Consider the following 23509-nt stretch of genomic DNA (forward strand, 5'->3'; position numbering starts at 1 on the left):
CCAATGATACTTGATAGAAACCTACCTCAGAAGTTAGAACAATGGCGGTGAAAAGGGAGATAAAATATTTTCTAAAAATAACCATAATCTTATTAGCAATAACTTTAACTAGCAAGATATTTTTTTTTCTGCCTTGTAAATTGCTCAGGATTGGGAGTTTCCTTTTCCTATGAAAGTGTCTCTCATATGCTTCACTTTCTTGGATGACGTGTGTCAGAATGAAGTTACCGTAACTGGCGGATTTCTTTATTGTCCTTAGTATTGTGAATAATATAGTATTGGCATGGCTGTCTGTGAGAAGACTATGTGTTAATTAATTTTTGATTAAAACTATTTTTTTATTCCTACAAAAATAATACACGGACAGGACAGAAGTAGTAGAATCTGTAGCGCAAATAAACGAAAAGTAAAACAAAGCCTACGATTTCTCCCCTCAGCTGCCGCCGTCAACATTGTGATGCATGTCTTCTCGTGCCCTTTTCTGTGCGTGAGATACAGTTTTAGAAAATGGTCTTAGGGTGTACTGACCTCCCTTTTAAAACCTAACGTGTTGTTAATAGCTTTTATGACAGTAGAAATTTACCTACAGCATATATTTTAGTACAAAATAGTATCCATGTCAGTCATTCCGTTACAGTTTTTTTTTTACAGTTAAAAAACCCTGTAATTTATTTAACCAGATTTTTACTGTTTGGCATTACAGTATGTTTCTAAGAAAAATAACACTGAGATAAATGTTCTTAAGCATTGCATACATTTGCGCTATTTCCTTAGACTAGTTTTTATCATGTCTAGAAATAATATTGCTGACTCGAGGGGTGTGTACATTTTTAAGGCTTTTAATGCATAGAATCAAATTACCTTTTCTAAACATTATATCAACTGAAATTCCCAATACTAGGAGAGTGCTCATTACCATTGGTTATTATTAGCTTTTAATGTGCAAATATTTATTTTTAGGATCAGTTTTTTAAATTTTGTTAGATTATTGTATTTACACATTTTTGATATTTGTGAATGCATTCGAATGGATTGGCACATTTCTTGAGTAAATTATAAATTCTGCCTAGACATAAAATGAAATAAAAAGTTTGTACACTCAAGTAAGTTAACAGTGTATTTGAGAGTGAAAATGGAAATAACGTTTGTGGGGAGAAGGAGGACATGCCTTTTCCTTCATTTTGATAAGTCATTGGGAGCTCTTTGAAAGCTTTCTCTTTTTGTAATTTATTGTTGTCAATTACCGAAAGCTTTCTGCTCTCTTGGGTGGGATACAAGTTGAAAACACATTGGCATTCAGTTATGCCAGGCCTGGGATGAAAGAAATCAGTGATATCTACTTATATTTTAAAATCTGTTTGTTGTTTTCAAAATAAAATCATTAATCCCTTTTTGAAGACTTTGAAACACTTGTGTATCAGAGGTATTTTGAGCATTTGTAATAATAGTTATTTCAAAGCACCTTGAAGCCAACTCTTTATTGGTAAAATGTTTAATTAGAAATCATTAGAGTGAATTTGGACATTTGTACAGTGCTCCCAGTTCAATAAGGACCGTGTCTAATGGATGTCCTGGGAATTATGTTCCAATGGAAATAAATTTTGCCAGTACAGAAGGAACTCGGAGGAGTGGGGAAAGAGTAAAATTTCCTGCCTTTCCACCGTCTTTCTGCGACTTACTTTTAACTATAGGAAGAGATTATACTTTCAGAATAGTGTTAGGATTGTCTTCTTTCCTTAGGAACCCTGGAGGTGAAAGAGGCAGGTTGGGAAGGGCAGGAAGAGGTTTGGGGGTGAAGTATTAGACGTGCAAAACAATTAGAGTTAGATGCGATATCAAAAAATTGTCAAATGAGGTTAAATTTTAATTATAAATTTGAGCACCCCCATTTCAACACTACAAATAATTAAGGAGAGTAGGGCCCACTGATCAAATCTGAAAGAAAGCTAAGTTTTAACACAGGTAAGCATGCCCTTGTTGGAAAGCTCTTCATGTGTGATCCTATGGTTTGCAACTCTGACCTGATCCAAGGAGGTAGCTTCTTTGGAATTGCTGACACATTGGACCTTACAGAATTTATAACAGAAGGAGGCCTGGTCTAAGATGTGTATTTTCATTTTGACTTTCCTGGGTGTTCTCTCATGCCTGTCGTTTACCTTCTGGATGCTTTCATTTCTGTTGTAAGATGAGGATGTTACATAGGTTCACCAAAAGTTTATTGTGGAAATCAAATAACCTAATTCATAGGGTTATGGAAAGGAACAGGAGAGTTAAAGGATGTGGAAACACTATAAAGTGCTATAAGAGCGTTAGACATTATCATTATAATTATAGTGACCTATTTTCCAAACCCAAATTGGACCACATGGTATGAGAGAGGATTTTTGTGCCACTTCCAAGGGCGAGAGGCAGTCTGCAAAATGTGATTCGGATGCCAGCATATTGAAGTTTCTGGCACATTTTGAAGGTTTATGGGAGCAATGATAAAATATTTGAAATAGTGGCTGTTTAGTAAAATTTATGATGTGTGATCACTATAATTATGATATTTCTTTGCAAAAGGTATTTTATTTCTCATATAAGTAGAAGTTCTTTGGTTTCACAAAATCTCAGAGCTTGGAAGGACTTTCACAGGCTGTACGGTGGTTTCCCAGTCGGCGTCTCCAGGACAAATGGTGGGTGCAGATTTGGGGGGAAGCAGATTTTGTAGACTCCCCTAGTACGGTATCTTGTCTTATTATTGAACATCCTTACCTCCGAATCTTTCTGTGTGTTAACTCTTGTCACCTTTATTTCCTCGCCTTTTTAAAAAACATAACTGACATAAACTTATGCAGGAAAAGAATAATTCTTTTAATAGAAAAAATTTTAAAGGATAACAGTACAAAAAATGTTGAAAAAATAACTGTTGGAATTCTCTACCAGAAGGACTTAGAATATGTTGTTTCTTGGACGATGACTGTAAAAATATATTTCATTTCCTTTGGTTTAGCACCATAATGTGTCTATATGATATATGGCATCAAATTCTACCTAGAAATTTAAAAATGTAAGCTATTTATTGACCAGGGTTCTTTGCCTTCAGAATACGGTAGTGTGTAAGTCAGAGATAATACTCTATTTCTTGTACCTACACTGTAAGAAACTTTGGTGTTTGTTTTCTCTTCCTTTCATCTTGTTCCTCCCTTCATGAAAGGTTCGAGATTTATAGCTTAGCTTGAGGTTTTATAAACCTTTTGTTTTCTCCTTTTGCAGTCATGTATTAAAACCTTAAGGAGTTTATTTTATTTTCAATGGCAAGAAAGGGAATATTTTAGAGTTTATATTCACTGACATTTATAGTAACTCGAAATCGTGGAATAGATCAAGTTCATATTGATTGTTCCATGAAGCGTCTTAAGTTTTCAGCACAAACCATAAACTCAGTGAGGCAGTTGAGATACCTAAATAATATAAATTTGGTGTTAATAATCCAGGTGATGTTTCAGTTTTTATCCAGATGTGTGGAACTTCTGGATGCCATCCCTGGGATTGGTTCTGAAAGACTGCATGGATTTGCAGCGAGGCTAAAGCACACAAGTCTGCATGCTGGCTGGGAGGGTGCGCCATGAATTATGCATCTGTAGCTTTTGTGTCACTTCAGGGGTTACACAGAGCTGGAGAGACAGGTGCCCAGATACAAATGGCTTAGAAAATTGGGTATGGTGGCCAGGAGTTACTATGCACAAGATTTTCTGTCTTGGTATAGCTCTCTTAGACATTGGGGCAAACAGCACACAGAACAATAGGAGGGGTTGAATTTGGCTTTTCACACTGTTGACATTGGGTTTTTTTGTTTGTTTGTTTGTCTGATGCAAGGTGTAATCCTTATCCTTGAAGCTTTCTGCTGCCAGACCACTGATGGAGGACCTCGATTTGTGCGTTAGGGACTGTCATTTTCCAGCCCTGGCACTGAGCTCAGTGAAAGAAATTGGGTGTTAGGGGAGACTGATGCCTCATTAAAGGGATCTCTTTTGATTGAGTAGGGCGGCATTTAGCGGAGTCCTCCTCAGTGGTATTCTAGAAGTTGCTGAGCTTATTACACATATTGATCATATCATCTTTGTGCATTCATGAAAGGAATGTCTATTTAATGTGGGCATCACTAGCCATCAGAGAGAATAAATGCCTCACTAGAGCTTGCTATGGATGACTGTTGGCCTTGTGGATAGTCGTACTGAATCAATGTGGCTAGATTTTTAAAAATTGCTCGTGCACTATACCAGCACAGAGAGACCCAGCTGGAGCTCTAAGCTTAAGTGGGCACTAAAGCCAAAAATCTAGCATCCTGTGGGTGGTTTGAAATGCCAGGTTTGTTTTTTTGTGTGGAGTCAGTAGAGTAATATCTTTTTTTTAAAAAAATAATGCAATCCCTGCTGAAATCTGAAGTCGTGAAATTTAAGAGAACATGGAACTCACACGTTGAGGCTGTGAGCACACTGGTTTAACCAGGGTGCTTTGTTTCAGGTATATAAATGATACATCCCAGTGTAATTTAGAAATGACAGCTTCTAAGGAGAATGAGAAAAGATTCTTTGAGCCACAGACAAAGTTAAAATATATAGTTTTTCTAGCTCAGTCTAGTGGGCTCAGGCTGCCTTGCTAGACAGATATGTTTTTAAAAATTCATTCGACAAACATTTATTAAGCTCTTACCCTGTTGTATAGGTCCTTTCTTTTTATTTAATGTTTTTCCAGCTTTATGGAGCTATAATTGACACATGACTCTGTAACTTTAAAGCGTACAAGGGATTGATTTGATACATTTATATATAACAAAATTATTACCATCATAGCATTGGCTACTTTCTCCATTCTGTCTCATAATCACCTTTTTTGTGTGTGTGGTCAGAACATGTAAGATCTACTTTCTGAGCAACATTCACATATGTGATACAGTATTATTAGCTATAATCACCATGCTGTACATTAGATCCCCAAACTTTTTAATCTTGTAACTGGAAATCAGTACCCATTAACCAATATCTCTCCATTTCCCTGGTAACCATCACTTTTCTCTCTATTTTTTTTAGATAGAGATGCTTTAAGGCACATGCAAACACGAAGATCGTTAACACAGTCTTACATCTTGCTTCCAGATGTAGCAGTTGATAAGTTCATAATACATAGTCACCTGATATTAAGGCTTTAAATCTGTCGAAGTATATCTATTATTTTCACAGTTTGATACTTATAATAACAACACCTTACATTTAGATGCAGATTTATAGTTTAGAAAGTGTTTTCATACATTACCCAAAATCTGGAATGACTAGTAACCTTAAAGTAGCTTAGTACTTTTTTACTACATGTCAGAAGACAATCACAATGTCTGTTGATTTCTTGGAGAATCTGTCACTAACAAAATTTATAAAGCAAATTATACATTGATTTTTAAAGAATAGTCTTGTGAAAGGAGAAAACAAAAAGGGAGACCCTTGTAGCCTATTTAGCTTTCTATGTGGTAGTGGTTGACAAATAACTGAGATTTTGCTTTATCTGAGATAAGAGATAAACATCTGAGATTTAGATGTTTAAAAAATCATCTAAATCAGCAAGCAATTATAATTTACATTAATCTGACCCAGAAAAATTCAGTTGTTTTCATTTTCAAAATTTTTTTCTTAGCTGTTTTTGTGCTTTACCTTTCAATATTTCTGTATTAGTGTGGGATAGACTTTGCAGAAGAATATGCTGAAATTGACTGTTCAAAAGCAAAACTGACAATTACCTTTTTCCCTATTATCTTTAAACTGCAAAGGTCTGAAGGCCTGTCATAATTGGATGCGTCATCCTGAGATGTAAATGCATTACAGCTTTTGCACATGATTTGAAAAATGAACAGGACTCTAGGGGAGGTGGGTCAGCGTCTGGCAATAAAAGGGTAGTGCAAACAGAATATGATTTATGTGTTTTTTCCGAATAGTTATTGATTATATAAGTAAGTAGCCTGTGTTTCTCTTTCAGAACTTTGCAGAAAACACCATGAATGAACTCCTTGGCTGGTATGGCTATGATAAGGTTGAATTGAAAGATGGCGAAGATATAGAATTCAGGAGCTACCCTACAGATGGAGAGAGCCGGCAGCACATTTCTGTTCTCAAAGGTAATGACATTTAAGGTCCCTTTGCTCATTCCAAGAAGGATTAACTATCTCAACCTGCCAGAATTGAGTTGCTTTGGGACTCATTTTGTTGATTATGCCAATGGTTGATTTGCATGTACGTCCCCAGTAGTGTCTTCCCACAAGCAGAGCCCCACAGAATGTAAGAGCACGACATAAGACAAAAATAGACACAGCTTGATCTCCTTCCAGCAGTGGGAGAACTGGCTAGACAAGGGCTGAGGACCTCAAGTGCTGTAGTCCTACCCACAGATTCACGGAAAGGGGCAATGTTTGCTGACTTCTCCTAGTTTCCTAAGCCTTTTGCTATGTGAATTGTTGGGGGCTGGTGCTTTCTGTTAAGTGAAACGCTAGGTTTAGATTTTCAGGCTGCAAGAGAGTATCATGGTTACTTTGGGTAACTCCCCCATTTTTTTGTGTGGGAATTCTAAATGAAATTCGGTTTTGTGTTTGAAGTTTTCACCCTTCTGACATCCCCACATCTGTGGGTAGGGTAAGTAGAGGAGTAAGAAAGTATGACTGGATCCTGTATTATTCTATAAGAAGTTACTTAAAGCCTTGCTAGAGTGGAAATTAGAGGCTTGACAGAGTTGAGTCAACACTGATTCTACCAGCAGTAACGGTGCCAGATGTGTCATGAGCAAAGCGTGGAACTACTGCTGGGTGTTCGTATGGATACCGAACTTGTGGACCTAAATTTGGAATGTTTGCCCAAGAAAAGAAGAGGAGTATGAAGAAGCAACCCATTTGGGGAACTTCAATAAAATGTGGATAAAACTAATTGTGTGCCATCACTGGTAATTTGATCAGTATTTACCCATTACATTCAAAGTCTAATGGCATAAACTACCTGTTCATGCATTTTGTTTCCAGTCTCTAAGCGCTTTTCCTTCTTATATACCAAGCCTCGAAATGTAAATGAGCTGTCCTGCAGGCATGTGGAATTGAACGTACGTGACAAATTTTATGTTAAGCTTGCTGTGAAATTGTACATATCACGTTAACAGCAATAGTATCAATTTCATTGTAAATGAAAAATACAAATTGTGAGTTTACATTCTATAAATTAATAGCTCATAAAATACTTGGTCTAGGTAGTAATCTCTGCCTCTGGGGAATAGGAATGCCAGGATATGTGGCTAGAGTGAAAAAGTTATTTTCTATGGTTGAATTTTTTTTAACGATTGACATGCAAAGATAAAATTCACAAAGTTCATATCATTGTAAGTTTTCTTTAGTTTAATTTTTGTTAATTTTTACTTGATATTAATGGGTCAGTTTAATGGATCTACCCTGTGCAACAATAGTTTTGTTCCTAATCATTTGTTTCTTTCATGTTGGTTCTTTTGATTATATTATGAACCGAATTTATAATACACTAGGACCTAATTACAGTGCTGGGTGGGGGCGGGGGCACTTTTTAAGCTTTCCCCCTGGTAGACAGAGAGCAATACCTGCTATATATCACTTTGTACATGGAAAAGGTTAATTGCCTCTCAATCTTCAATGGGCTTTTACCGTGCTAAAATTCATCATCATGATACAGTTGGGATGTTAGCTATCATAGTGGGGCAAATTATACAAAAGCCCTTTGAAAATTTATGGTAACAAGCCTGAAAAGGTCCTGGATGGTCTGTAGAGTTCTGGGAAAGTGTTTAAAGGCTTGTGAGGAAAATTTGTTTTGTTCCGCAGCTATTTTACTTGAGAAAATGTGGTCATAAGGAAAATGAGTTCTTTTGTCATATTGAATGTGATTTTTTTCTTTTACAGAAAATTCTTTGCCAAAACCAAAATTACCTGAGGACAGTGTTATTTCACCATACAATATAAGCACAGGCTATTCAGGGCTTGCCACAGGAAATGGACTCAGTGACTCACCTGCAGGGTCAAAGGATCATGGCAATGTGCCCATTATTGTACCTTTAATTCCGCCTCCTTTCATAAAGCCACCAGCAGGTAAGTCATTACTGGGGTTTCCAACATTAACAACATACAGAAAGTTGTTTTAACTATCTTATAAATAATATTAAGCACAAATTAATTTTGGAAAAGACCGTAGAAAGTTTGTAGATGAGTAATGATAGTGCATGTATTCTTTTTTTAATTTTTATTGTTATTCAATTACAGTTGTATGCCTTTTCTCCCCATCCCTCCACCCCACCCCAGCTGAACCCACCTCCCTCCCCCTTGATTTTGTCCATATGTCCTTTATAGTAGTTCCTGTAACATGTATTCTTTAAAGTAGTATTGCTATACTAAGCAAATTCCCCAATCTGTTGCTTAGGGTGTAAATTTCAACCTACAATGAACTTCTTCTACCATTGGCTACAAAAAGTTGTTTTCCTTCTCTGGAATTACCTGTTTAAAATAAAAAAGGATGAAATAATTTAAAAAACAAGATCTGTACTTACCGGTTAGCAAGAAAAACAGTGAGCATGTTGGCGGTGTCTTGAGGGCCAGGTGTTCTCGGTGGGTTTCTCAAGGGAGGGGCAGTTTTGTAAAGGGTGTGCAGTAGGCTGGTTCTTCAGTGTTCCTTCTTCTCAGTCCACTTAAGAAACAACCTAGATTACCTATCTGTGCCATAGAGTTCTTTCTACTTCTTAGAGAGCTCTTTGAGAGCTTTAAAAAAAGTGGAGATCTGAATTTCACTCACATGAAAATATAATCAGTTCTTTTATATTTCCAGACAGTTCAATGGCAGTGAGCAGACATTGACGTGATATTGCAAGTTAGGTTTCAGATATGTTCTGTACACAGAGAGAAGTTCAGTACTATTACATCTGGGTTGCTGTAAAATGTTGGAATTATGCTAGAAAACTTAATTGCTACACCAGTTTATTTTTTTGAACATTGAATTGAATATTGATAAATACTGAGTTTTGATAGCAGTACATATTATAATTTCCTAAAGCTAATGATTGTATTCTTTTTAGGGAAGGTAGGTATTTGGTTATGTTCTCATAACAGTGAAGATATTTGTAGGTGAAAATTCCTGGGCTTATGGTATAGACATATTTGCACCATATTCTAAGTGTTACTAACATTTTCTCTCATGCTGTGGGCACATTCTCTTGTTGGCCGAGTACATTTTAGCAGTAAGTGTTCTTTCCTACTGAGGTCCTCTGATATGTCACTTAAATCCATTTACCTGTCAAGGTCACTTGTAATTGTGTTTGTCAACTACTAACATAACTTGTGGATCTTACAAAGTTTGCCTTTTTTTTTTTTTTACTCCATTCTCCTTTGTTTGATTGTTTTGAGATACAGAGAGGCCCAAATTTATCTCCCGAGTGCCAAAGGCCTAGTTTGCATAGGCCAACTTAAAACAAGGGGGGACTAATATGAAAGTGTAAGGTTCAGGTTTGAGTGTGTCCAGTGGCTTGGGTGAGTGGTGATGATGATGAGGGTATCATTAAGGCAGTGTGACTAAGTGAAGAGAGCACTGCCTTCAGATGCTGACCACTTGGGCTGAAATGTAAGCTTTGTCATTTACCAGCTCTGTGAATATGGACAAGTTACATAAGCTTTCTTCTCCTCAGTTTCCTCATCTGTAAATTGGGGGCCATAGTTTCACCTCAGGGGGTTTGCCATGCCCCCGAGATGAGAAAATGTGAACAAGCTACCTAACGTGGTGCCTGCCATACAAAAGCCAGTTCGTTTTCTTCTATTTTTCAGTTTGTAGTCAGCCCTAGCGTTATCATGCACATAATTTGTGCATAAAAAGGTGTGCATCCAAATGCAAATTCCCTGCTAAGATTTATTTGAGCAAAAGCAAACAGCTTTAGAAATTAGCATAGCTGAGGCTAACATGAGTTTGGCATGCCAAAAAACCTGCCCTGGAGTTTCCTGCTGAGCCAGCCACGTGGAATTCAAGCACACAGCTCCTATTTAATTCTAATTCCACATCAGATCAGGAAATAAATATGCAGAGGAATGGAGGCCAAAAATTGAGCCTTGGAAGTCTTAGACATAGGAACTCTGAGGAGTTAGAAGCCGGAGTAACTGAACACCAGTGGTTTTATGCTGTCTTCCACGCAACTCCACGGTGCTCATCTGTTCAAAGCAAAATGTAGGGAAGGACGTGTTTAATATTCTGTATCTGCTCTAAATCCGACTCGATCCTACTTCATGGTCCTGTATGACGAGACAAAGATCAGAGGTTCTCTTGCTTTCAAGGCCCTTACTCTATTAGTTCCTAAACACAAATTTAGAGGAGACATGAATTTTGATTTAGTCACATTATCTAGTTCAGGGATTAGCAAACTTCTTCTATACAGGGTCATGTAGTATTTTAGGCTTTGGAGCTGTACTGTCTCTACCACTGCTGAACCCTGTGGTAGTAGCAGGAAAGCAGCCATAGATAATACATAAACAAATGGGCATTGCTGTGTTCCAGTAAAACTTTATTAAAAAAAAAAAAAGGCAGTGTGCAGGGTTTGGCCCATAGGCCATAGTTTGTTAACTCTTGCATTAGGGTAAGATTGGTAAAAGTCTCATAATAACTGGAAGGTGAATAGTTTCTAAGAGTCATGTTGTGAGCTTTGCCAAGGTCCAGTGTGGAATATCGTAAAGAATAGCAACAAGGGCTGGAAAATAGTGGGGTTTTCAGGGTATGTGGTGAGCTCTGACACAGAGTGGGTACTCCACCAATATTTGTTGAATAAATGAATACTATTCAAATTCCTATTGCACAAACATAAGACAGGGCAGGCTACTTTGTTGTTCATTGAGAAAATACTAGTATCTTGTCTGAATTAGTCCCAACCTGTCTGACCTTGACCACAGTCTCCCAGACAGTTACATGAGTCATTATCCGTGGATAAGTCAAGTCCACAAATGACCTAAAAACTGTCTAGTTCATCATTTCAATTCTTTCTTTTGCTAAAACTTTTAGCAGTGTTGTTATTCAGGGTAATAGAGTCGAGGCATACTCACTGTCAGTTTTGTAGCCATATGTAGGTTAACATGGCCTTCCTGAGGGGAACGGATAAATGGTAGAATGACCAGAAGCAAAAGGTCCCTTGGTAATCAGCCCCTGAATAATTTAGAGTTGACTGTATCATGCAGGCGTCCACCTCTCAGGGTAGGGAAGGTGAGGATTATACATATGCTTTGGATTTCTGGAAAGTAAATAACTATCAGTGTTCAAATTATCATTGTTGTACTATGAACAGGCTATTTGAAGATGCTAATAATAGTACCTATGTTTCTATTAAATCCTTTACAGTTTATGAAACTCATTCATACTTAAAATTTTATTTAATTTGATCTTCACAATTACCCTGGGAAATGCGTGTTATTCAGTTAAAAACTGAAGCTCAAATAGCTTCAGTTGAGAAACCACATAGCTTTCTCAAGGTCATGTGGCTTCTAAGTACTCAAGCCAAGAGCAGTACTAAGGTCTTCTGACTCCTCATCCAATACTCTTTTTTAATATAAAGCTGGGCTTTCATCATATTCGTACAAAACTTCCCTATACTGTATCAGAATAAGAATACTTACTAATCTGCTACTTCAGATTCCTCAATGACAGGGGATGCAATTTGTTCCCACAAAAGCCTATTTTTAAAAGCCCACATCTTTTGGGAGACTCAGACTCTCTAACCCTGAGCATCTGTGGTTCTGTGAACTGGTGGGATGACCCAGTAGGGGCCCGGCCCTGATTTGGTTTGACAGTGAGTGCCATCACGGGGCAAGCCGCTGCTTCTCCGAGGAACCCAAGGGCTCTGTCTGGTCAAGCCCTGGTTTTAGAGCGTGTTTCATGTGCTCAGGCGGGCTCACCACTGGACCTCATCCATGTCTGGCAGGCAGTCGGCCCAGTGGAATACTCGTGATTGGGAACACGGTGATACCACACACTCTTGGATTTCCACTCTCCCTCTGCACAGCTGCACACAGCAGTGTGGGCGTAGCTCACTTCTGTGCCTGGGGAAGCTGCTTTTTTTGTTTCTGTCCCCCTTTTCCTCAAAGAAGGGAAACTCCCTGGGCTTTGGTGATTACCAGAAGCATTAACCCTCATTTGGCCGCACGTTTGCACCTGATTTCATCCGATTTCCGAAGCTAAGCTGCCCTTCCCCACTCAGAGACAGACTTCGGGTCTTGGTGTGGGGTTTGTGACATCACAGTTGTTACTACGGTAATAGACTTGTTATAAACACAGGATAATAGCCCTGATTTTGCTGGTTTCCCCCCCCACCCCCGTTTTCAAGCAGTGAAGGGAATTACCATGATCCTTAAATAAGAATCACAGACTTTTTGCAGACTCTAGGAAGTGGACAAAATAAGGCTTTGCCATACAGAGCAGCCATTAAAAACAAACAAACAAATCCAAAACACTATTATAAGAATAATATTAAAAATAATTGAAAATATTGACCAACTCTTTTTATGCAAAGATTCCTTTATCCTTGCAGTTGGAACGAGTATGAAAACCTTTCTTTGCTAATTTTAAGAATCCCAGCATGAGCATAGTCTGGGGCGACAGAGTATCTATCAGCAAGAGTTTTGAAAGATAACTCAGGTTAATTATATTGTGCCCTTGCTGTAATTCTTCTCATATTAGAGATGTTAACATGAGTTCAACCCTTTGGGACTTCATTCAGGGAGGATTGTGCCGCTAAAGGACTTCGGTCGGCATGGAGTGTAAGACCCGTGTTATAGTGTGTCTCCGTCAGAACACTACACGTGCCCCGCCCCCTGCAAGTTTGACCACTGAAGTAAAGACATTCAAAATGGATTTTATATATAATTTTTAAACAAAGACCTTCTATCCATCTTTACTGCTTTACAAGTGAAACAGCGCTCAGGTCCATTGACCGGCCGGCCGGCCTGCAGTGGTTGGGCGGGCTTGGGTCTCCCCATCCTTCCTGCCTCTGCTCAAAGTCAGCAGTGGGGACTCGAGTCAGGATTTCTATATCTTGATCTTAGACTTGCCCTATGACAACATTTTCCTTCTAAGAATTAAAAAAGAATCAATCAAACTGTTAGAGTAGTTATTTTTGTTCAGGAGGAAAAAGATGAAATGCAGCAACTTTTTAAACGAAAGTTTTACTGAGCTCTGCTGCAGAAAACGCTGTGTGTCTAGGAAGTGACGTTTTAGATGTGAGTCTTCTGACAGGTTTTCCCAGAAGCTTACAACTTGCCCATTATAAGTCCAGAATCCCTCTAAGTCCCTGGATACTTTTAAATGAAATGAAATGTGAAAAAAGGAGGGAATACATTGCTCTGTATACTTTCTGTGGCAGTTTTGAATAAACTGTCTTTTACCTCAGATAGTAAGTGCTCATGTTCTTCTCCCCGAGCATGTTCCCACGTATGAGGTGAAGGGTAGGGTCCATCCACACAGGACATGCAGGTTTGCGTGGAGGGGGCTGAGATCAGGCTTCTAGGAGCGTCTTGCCTTTCTTTGAAAACAGTGACCGTTTCCTGTCTTCCAGGATGGTTTACTTTCAGAGAGCTTTCCAAATTTGTGTTCAGTCAGAGTCATGGAAATATGATATATTTTTTCAAGCAAATCTTGAAATTCTTAAGGGGTTATAAGAACTGGGCTCTGAGGAACCATTAGCTTAACTGAGAATGTGGAAACATTCACGTGACCTGCTAAGCTCTGTGTATAAAGCTGAGCAACCCACAGTTAATAAGCCTGTTACTTTTTGGCTCTTAAAATTCTTATATGGAGTTATACTTGCAGGGAAGAGGGAATCAGAATGTGGTTTGCATTATGATCATTATTTATTTTATCTGTTATTCAGTGTTCTTGGGCCTTGCATATGAATGCTGTATTCCAAATAGCCATTGAGAAACCAGAATTTAATCAAAATTGCTTTGCCACTTATTTATGTGTCTTTTAAAAATATGATTATAAATAAAATTACCTAGAGTTAATGGGATTTGGATGACTTACTATTTTTGTAGGAGACACATTTCTCAAAAAAAATGAAGAGGTTCACCGACCCCTCAGATTTGGAGCATTTTCCAAATCATGTCCTGTTGAGACAAGGACAGGAGGAATTATGGTGAATGGCAGGGTGGGAGTGGTCAGTCACAGTCACGATATAATCTCATCACACCTAATAGTGATCTTTTCTGAGCACTTACTCTGGGTAGGCCTTGTTTAAATGGATTATCTCATTTAATTTTCCAAACAACTCTGTGTGGGTGCTATTATTAACCTTGTTTTACACCTGAGGAAACTGAGACCTGGAAAAACTAAGCTACTTACCTGACACAGGTAATACATGACAGAGCTGGTATTTGAACCTAGGTGTGATATCGCCTTAATCCATATTCATAACCACTGATTATCCAAAATGCTGTGTCAGTCTTTTAGCCACTTATGTGTTTACTGAATGTTTTTCATGTTGTACCAGGTGATACAAATATGTATATATATATATATCTCATCATCATCCCTGACCACCAAGAACTTAGAGTGTGGTTGAAATATAATCAAAACACCGTTCTAGTTTGACTTCGGAAAATATGATATGATTTTAGCAGCGTTTGGATGGTGCGTGGTGGGGGTAGGAGGTTGGTTAAAGTGGAGTGGCAGAAAGTCCTACTGTCTTTTGACAGTTGAGAAATGGGGTCTGAAACACGATATATGCGAGAAGATAGTCGTTTAAAATTCAGAGTGATTAAAAAAGACACAAAAGCCTAAAAATGTTATTGACTGTGATGTGGCTCCTGTTTTATCTTTCTTTATATAATTGGTGTTTTTCAAAAGTGCAGGCCAAATTCCAACATGTTCAGTCATCCTTAATGAAATGGAATGTGCAGTTTGAATGGAAAGGTGACCCGAGCAAGAACCAGGAGCCCTGGGTTGTCAATGCCGGCTCGCCACTTACTGGCCGTACAATCCTGGGGAAGTCACTTAGCCTTTCCCAGCCTCAGTTTCTTTGTCTGAAAAATGTTGTATTCGGTTGAGGTAGTCCATAATTTTCCTACATTTATTCATGATTTATGACTTGTACAGTGAATTTCCCACCTGATTTTATGATTTGAAGGAGTCTATTTTAATAAGCCACAATATGTATTTGTGAATCGATTGAACATACTTAGAGCAAATTCAACTGTGAGTGTGGTTTATGGCAGCCAAGAGTGATGGGAGAGTCATGCTACTTAGGACGACTTTCAGTGATTGTCAGTTTTTACTCTGCAGGAGTAAGTAGCTTGAAGTAGTAGATTTAGAATTTATAAAAAGTGCCAGAAATGTGAAATGTGAGTGAATAAAAAGATTATATCACACGTATGTGCTTAGACCAAATTATTTGATGTTGCATATAAGTGGTGATCACTGGAAGCAATTCTGGGAATTTCTGCAAAGGACAAGTCACATTATGTCTAATTTAATATGCCAAAACAAGATCAGGAAGAAATAGAAAAACCGAATCGTTCTACATCTGTTAAAGAAATTAAATAATTAAATTTTTTTTACAGAGAATATTTTAGACCCAGATAGCTTTAGTGTTAAATTCTACCAAACAGTGAAGAAAAAAATAGAGAAACTGTCCTAGAGAACAGACAAATAAGAAACACTTACACTAATTTCATGATCCCAGCATGACCTTGATCCTATCACATGACAAGGGCATTATAAATAAGGAAAATACTAACTTAATGTAACAGGGATACTTTAAATGGAAAACTTCTATTCATTATGAACATCAATTCAAAAATTCTAACATAATCATAGCAAACCAAAGCCAGTGATATATAGATACAAAAGGATAAATGCATTATGATTAATTACAATTTTTTAAGAACGCAAGGTTGATTTAAAATGTAAAAAATCAGTCAATATAATTAACTACATTAACAGAATAAAATAAAACCATACAATATTCTCAATAGATGCAGAAACATATTTTGATAAAATTTAACACAATAAATTATAACAACTATTGGCAAAGTAGGAATAGAATGGAACTTCCCTGATATGACAAAAAGTAGCCACAAAAAACTATAGCAAACATCATACTTTATAGTGAAATATTGAAAGCTTTTCTCTTACTTAATGGTAAATATTGATGGCTTTTCTCTTGAGATCAAGAATGAAATAAAGATGACCACTATCACCACTTATATTTAATTTTGTCTAATTACATAGATAATGTAATAAGGTAAGAAAAGGAAACAAAAAATATAAGATTTGAAAGGTAGAAATAGCATTTTGTTTAGAAGAGAATGCCTCCCCTAACAGTGTTCAGGTGAACACGGGAGATATTGTGGGCTTGATCTCAGACCACTGCACTAAAGCAAATACTGCAATAAATGGGGCCACATGAATTTTGGGGTTTCCCAGTATGTGTAAAAGTTATGTTTATTCTATGCTGTACTCTATTGTGTGCAATAGCAGTATGTCCAAAAAAAGTATGTATCTTTTTTTCTTCCTCACCCAGGGACATATTTTCATTGTTTTACTAGAGAAAGAGGGAGAGGTAGAAAGAGAGAAGGAGAGAAACATTGATGGCAAAGAGAAACATCAATTGGTTGCCTCTCTCATGTGCCCTGACTGGGGACTGAACCCGCAACCTAGGCATGTGCCTTGACCAGGACTCAAACCCATGACCTTTCAGTTTATTGGACAATGCCCTAACCAACTGAGCCACACCAGCCAGGGCAAAGTCATATCTTAATTAAAAAATACTTTATTTCTGGTGGAGACTTGCCTTGATATTGATGAAAATGCAATGTCTGCAAAGCACAATAAAATGAAGCACACTAACATGAGGTACGCGTATTATGTTTAATGAGTTCATTAATCAAGGTCTCTAATACAGTTGTTACCCCCAGGTCCATTATATTTCTATAGACCAACCACAAAAAATGAAAAATGAAACTTAAAAATATCCACAAATTTCATTTAAAATAGCATCAAACCATCAAATACTCAGGGGAATATGTGCAAGACTGTTACACAGAGAACCATACAAATTGTTGAGAGGAATAAAAAGAGACCTAAATCATTGGAGAGACACACCAAGTTCATGGATTGGAGATGAAATATTCTAAAAGGCAGATTCTTCCTAAATTGATCCATATATTTAATTCAGTGCTATAGAAATCTCAGCATAAAATTTTGTGGAAATTAAAATGCTATTTCTAAAATATGCATGGAAATGCAAAGGGGCAAGAATAGCCAAGACAAATTTAAGAAAAAGAAAACAAAATTGGAAGATTTATACCACCAAATCTCAACAATTATTATAAGGCTATAATAATTAATAATTAAATAATTTTATTTTATTATTAGTGTTAATTGTTGCTACTGTTGTTACTCTTTTTTTGACCATACTTTAAATTAGCCTTTAAGAGTTCATTAATATATATATATCTGAGACATAAAAGAGAAATGAATACTTTCTGTTTCTCACATCAGTTCTCTTTTGTTTTAATTTTTTGAAAGAAACTACGATTATGGAATATATTACATCTTGTAAAAGTGCATAAAACATAAATGTATTTTTTTTACAAATAATGATCCTTGTTGACTCACAGTTTCTTCCCTCCAAGAGGTAACCACTTTTGTGGTAATCATTGCCTTCTTTTTTTATATAGTTTTAACACCTAAATATGCCCCCACTAAGAAATATAGTTTATTTTGCCTAATTTTGGACTTTATGTAAATGAAATCATGGTAGCCAACTTCCAAGGTAGCCAGCCCCCAGTTATCCTAACCTCCTGGTGGTCCCTATCTCCACTGAATCAGGGATGGCCTGTGTGATGAACTTCTAAGGCCACCATACAAGGTTTTTGCAGTTTCTGCCTAGTTCTCTCGGACTGTTCGCTCTGGGGAGAACGTGAGGAAACTCCAGCAGTCCTGTGAAGAGGCCCCGTGGACTGGAACTGAGGCCTCCTACCGACAGCACCAACTTGCCAGGCTTGTGATCGAGCCACTTCAGAAGTGGACCCCCCAGCCCAAGATGAGCTTTCCGGTGACTGCCACCCCAAAAGATATTTGGCTGTAAACTCATGAGCAACCCTTAGCCAGAATTGCTGCAAACCACTCCCAAATACCTGTCCTACAGAAATCATGAGCAATAATTATAAATGATTTCTATTGCCTTAAAAAGAGACAGTGAAATAATGATACAAGGATATACATACAAATCATTGCAGTGGACTTCAGAAACAAATCGAAACAGATATTTGATTTATGACAAATGTATTTGCTTGGGGTATCAACAAAATACTATAGCCTAGATAGCTGCTTAAAGAACCAAAATTAATTTTGTCACAATTCTGAAGAATGTAAGTCCAAGATCAAGGTCATTGGGGTTGGTGTCAGAGAAGGTGGGTTGCAGATGGCCGCTTTCTCCATGTCCTCATGTGATAGAGAGAGGGAGAGCGAAAGAGAGAGTGCAAGTTCTCTGATGTTTCTTCTTAAAGGGGCTCTAGTCTTACTGGACCCGAGCTCTATCTTCATGTTCCTGTCTAACCCTAATAATTAACTCTGAAAGGCCTCACCTCCAAATATCATCACATTGGGACATAGAGCTTCAACATGAAATTTGGAGGGATACAAGCATTGAGTTCATAACAACAAAGATGACAATGTAGAGCAGTGAGGAAGAATAGTCTTCAGTAATGTGCTTATGGAAAAAATGTATGTGGATTCTTCAAACCATTCACAAAAGTCAGTTCTAGATGGATTGTTGATCTAAATGTGCCATGTAGAACAATAAATCTTGTAGAAGAAAGCCTAGGAGAATATATTTATGATCTTGGGGAGGCCAGTGTTTCTTAAACTATACACTGAAAGCACTAACCGTAAAGAAAACTGTTGATTAAATAGGCTCTATTAGAGTTAAGAATTTCTGCTGATTAAAAGACATCTTTCAAAATAATGAAAAGGCAAACAAACTACTGAGTGGGAAATGGTGTTCGTAATGCACATCCCACAAAACACAGATATTTACACTATAGAAAGAATTCCTATAAGTAAAAAAGGAAAACGTCCTGATAGAAAAATTGGCAAAAACTAGTAGCCCATAAACATATTAAAAGTTATTTAATCTCAGTCAGCAGGGAAATAAAATTTAAAATCATAATAAGGTACCAGTACACAAACATTAGAATGGCTAAAATGAATAAGACCGACAATACCAAGTGTTGAGGAGGATATGGAGCAACTAAAACTCTCATGCATTGTTGGTGAAAGTTCAAATCGGTATAACCACTCTTGAAAGCTGATTGCCAATATCTGTTAATGCTGAACATGCACGTAATCTTATTATCCAATAATTCCATCCTAGATATGTACTCAACACAAATGTGTATGGATGTGAGCCAAAGACATATAGAAGAACCTGCGTAGTAGCATTCATTAATAGCTAAACACAGGAAACAGTCCGAATGTTCACCAACAAGAGTTAACACGGTCCCCCAGGGGTTCCTTGTATGGGCTTAGGTGGATGAGTGTAGTCCTTGAAGTTGAGTGTGAAATAGCAGGTATATCATATATGCATAATTTAGGGAAAAAGATCCTTGTCTCAAAAATATTGAGTCCTTGACTTAGAGACCTAGATTTCAAAACAATTTATTTTAACTTTTCTTCTGATTTAAGCAACTAAACCCTAGAATGTAATTTTAACATTTATTTTATATCTAGTATGCTCATAGCCTTCTGAATTTTAAAATCTTATCATTCCTTATTATTAAGGTATTATCTATTTAAATGAACCACATCTTGGTAAAGCCTATATATTATGTTATAGGCATAGGACAAAAGTATCCCTCACAGTGATCTGTTTGAAAGCTGCTTTTGATATGGTATAAAGTGGAGGGAAATGAAGGGCGCTGGGGAGTAACAAACACAGGATACACAATACAACAGTTGTTCTTCTCAGGCTTTGCTCCTCAGGGGACATTTGCCAATATCTGCAATATTATTGGTTTCCACAACTTGGGGAGGGAGCACTACTAGATACAGCGAGTAGAGGCCAGGAATGTTGCTAAGCATCCTACAGTCCACAGAACACCCCTCACAACAAGGAATTATCTCACTGGAAATGTCAATAGAGCTGAGGCTGAGGAACCAGGCCTACAGGGATGACAGCTCCGTGCACGGGACACCTCTTGTGCGCCACTCCAGATCGCTTGGCCGCACCTCTTCCTGCAGCGAGTGCTGTACTGCTCTGACATGTAAGCATGTGCATTCTGAAAGGGCCTCGCCTCACGCCTGCCTCCAGCTTCTCGCTCTGGGACTCCTCTGATGTGACAGCATGGACATCACATAAATCCTTTCGGCACTCACTCACACACGTGCGAACCAGAAGTGTGGGGAAATTAACACACCAGACCAATGGGACATGAGAGTTGAAGGATAAATTCTTTTCTCCTTTTGTCTCCTGGGTGACTGGTTGTAAAATGTATTTCATAAACTCCAGAAAATGTTCTTTGTGATTGAATACCTGTCTCTTAGTGGTGGCCAACTCAATAACACATTGTTCTGTTGGCTTTTCCTCCTCCCCAGGTTCATTCCCCTTGTCCCTTGCACCTACTTCCTGGAATCACATGCCAATAGACCACCTGCATGTGAGTCTTTGTCTCAGATTTTTGTCATCTGGGAACTCAGGATAAAATACGATGTGTAGAAGTACACAGCGGGAGATCAGAAATTAATGGAAAAGAATATAAAAAGTTAGAATTTTATGAACAGTCATCCTTTTTCCTTTAAAGTAAAGCATAAATATACAATAAAGGAGTTAAAAAACGGTACCAGATTCTTTCTTGGTGGTGCAAATGTTGGAGAGTTCAAAAAGGGCTACTTCTAAAACTGTCCTATTAGCCAAAGGATTTTCATAGCCTCTTATGATAAGGTCAAGGGACAACAGTGGTGGCTATACAGAAGGAGAAAAAGGAAAAATATTAAGTCAGGGGGTCAAGAAAAACAGAAAAAGAAGAATAATATCCTGTGCCGAAACTCTTTTAAGTGGATCTTGTTATTTTGAGAGATTTAGAATTCTAGAATTTTAATTAGAAGGGACCTAAGAGATGATTTAACTAACTGTCCTCTTTTGCAGATGAATAAAATGAGGCCAGGAGAGACTTAATGACCTTCTCAAGGTCATTCAGTTGGGTTAACAGCAGAATCAAGGCCAAAATTCACTTCTGAAGTGGGGCCACTACCTAAACATGGATTCTAAATCACACACATCTGTGGTCCCCGAGGCAGTCCAGAACTTCTCCTGGCATTACCTAAACTCTTTTGGGAGGTACGACCTAGCTAGGATAGCACTTGCTGAACACCCTGCCTCAGGTCACCAAGGAGCTAAGATGCTAACAGGAAAAAAGAGGAAATGTCAGCTGTACTTTCCCTTGCTTGTAGAGGGTGGCAGTTTCTGGAATTAACCTGGACTTGACTAAACTGTTTGCTATTAATTTTTTGAAGGTATAAATAAGGTTTGGCTAAGAGAGAGAAATGATGATGAAGTTGGTAACTCTTGTTATTCTAGGGACATTCCCAATTCTGACTGTTCAAAGTTCCTATTAAATTGAGAAGACTTAGTTCATGGACTTGGCCAAGGAGAGTGGAAATAACGATTGCATTCTGTTCTGGGGCTTTTAAGTAGTGTTTCCCTCTAAGGCAGCTTTGTTCTGAGTGATTACTAAAGCTGGTGCCCTTGGCTCCTCCTGCTTCCCTGTGCACCAGGGCATCTAATCATCCATGGTGCACCTAGTAGGGATTCTGCTTTTCTCCTTCTTATGCCAAGGCCCAAAGGAGACATTACATTCTAGTGAACAAGTCAGACATGGTCCCTGTCTTAACTGCTTTACAGCCTGGTGGAAGAGACATGCTAAAAAGAATCGCAATCAAGTCTGAAGGTGATGAAGTCCAGAGTGCTGTGGGATCTGACCAGGTTTGGGATTAGGAAAGACCGCCCTAAGATGATGTTTAAGATAAGAGATGAAGGAGTAGCAATACTTAATCATGCAAGGATTTTGAGGTTGTAGGTAAGGAAGCAGCACATAGAAAGACTCAGGGTGGAGAGAGGAGCTCAGGGAAAGGAAAAGAATCTGGAGTCCAGAGAGTAGACAAGCTGAGAGGCTGGCTTGGTCGTGGGAGCTGTGGAGGCCATGCTGAGGAGTTCCAACTTCTTGAGGGCAGTAGATGACACAGAGGGGTTTTGAGCAGGTAACAGCAGTGATGAGATTTGTGTATTGATAGAATTCCCTACATCCAGAGTGGAGGGAATGAACTGGCTGGGATGGGAGTGAGATAGCAGCCCACATCTAATATGGGCAAGAGGTTTTAGACAGCAGTGAACTCCATGAGGACAGGGCACCAAGAACAGTGCCTGGTATGTAAGTAGACTTGATAAATATTTGTTGAATGAGTGAATGAATGGAGTGGGTATATAATGAAAATATTTAGGAGGACCTGATGATTAATCAGAATGTGGGAGGTAAGAGGGCAGGAAGAGGCAGGAAACATGCCAGATTCCTGCCAGCAGGTAGCTGCATGGACGGTACAGCCAGGAAGTGAGATGGGAAACATAGCAGAGGGGCAGAGTATGGGGAGAGGCGTGTGTGCGGCTTTGGACACTGTGAGTTAAGATGTCTTGGAGGCAGTTGGAAATAATATCTCATGAGAGTAACTGTTGATTTGGAAATTTTCATCCTGTGGATGATAACTGGAGGCACAGGAGTACATAGGTCACGTCACAGGAGGATGACTTGACCCAGGGAGAATATGAAGAGAAGAGAGGACTCTGAAGGATTTCCCATTGGTGTGGACCTCCACTTAGCTCATAACTGGGTTGTTTTGGCATGTTGTGTTTCATCATATTCCTGAGAAGGGATTGGCATGGAACCCTTTCACAGAGTCCCTCAACCACTAATTATTCTCACTCAGGAAATCTAAATAAGTATTTCAAGATGGGAAGAATGAAGAAGGAAATAAATTACCTTGTTGACAATGTTCCGACAGGTTTACCTTGGTTCTTCTAACAAATTTAGTACAGTGAAGTTCTTACTCTTCAATCTACTGAACTCACAGTTCAGGGCACAGAGAGAAAAGGAGATGAGGAGAAGCAAAGCAAGTGCTTTATGTGAGTGCTTTAACCCTTGCAGGTGTCCCTCTGCTCTGAGTCTCTAGCCTGTCAGTTCACCTCCTCTGGGATGGTAGCCCCAGCATGGTATGCTACTCGGCAGGACTGGTCAGAATGCCGAGAGCTGGGACTTGGCCTGAAGATCAGTCAAGCTGGGGCTGCATATAGCCCCCCCGCTGTCATCACCCTGAACACCTGGCTACTATGACCCCCTGTGGTGACAGACCAGGCATGACTTTTTCATGGTCCTTTTCTACTGCGCATTGGCATTTTACACTGGGGGTGGCCATAG

General features: G+C 38.4%; 1 protein-coding gene across 3 annotated transcripts in view; it reads left to right on the top strand.

The window, feature by feature from the left end:
* The window catches only part of SOBP (sine oculis binding protein homolog), a 158441-nt gene that overhangs the window by 7029 nt on the left and 127903 nt on the right, over window positions 1-23509 (top strand). For all 3 annotated transcript variants that reach the window (XM_045188651.3, XM_053913585.2, XM_053913586.2), the window contains exons 2-3: window positions 6007-6145; window positions 7934-8119. In XM_045188651.3, coding sequence (XP_045044586.2) covers window positions 6007-6145; window positions 7934-8119 — 325 coding nt within the window. The remainder of the gene's footprint in view (window positions 1-6006; window positions 6146-7933; window positions 8120-23509) is intronic.

This window comes from Desmodus rotundus, chromosome 11 (genome assembly GCF_022682495.2).
Source record: "Desmodus rotundus isolate HL8 chromosome 11, HLdesRot8A.1, whole genome shotgun sequence".
Taxonomy (NCBI): Eukaryota; Metazoa; Chordata; class Mammalia; order Chiroptera; family Phyllostomidae; genus Desmodus; species Desmodus rotundus.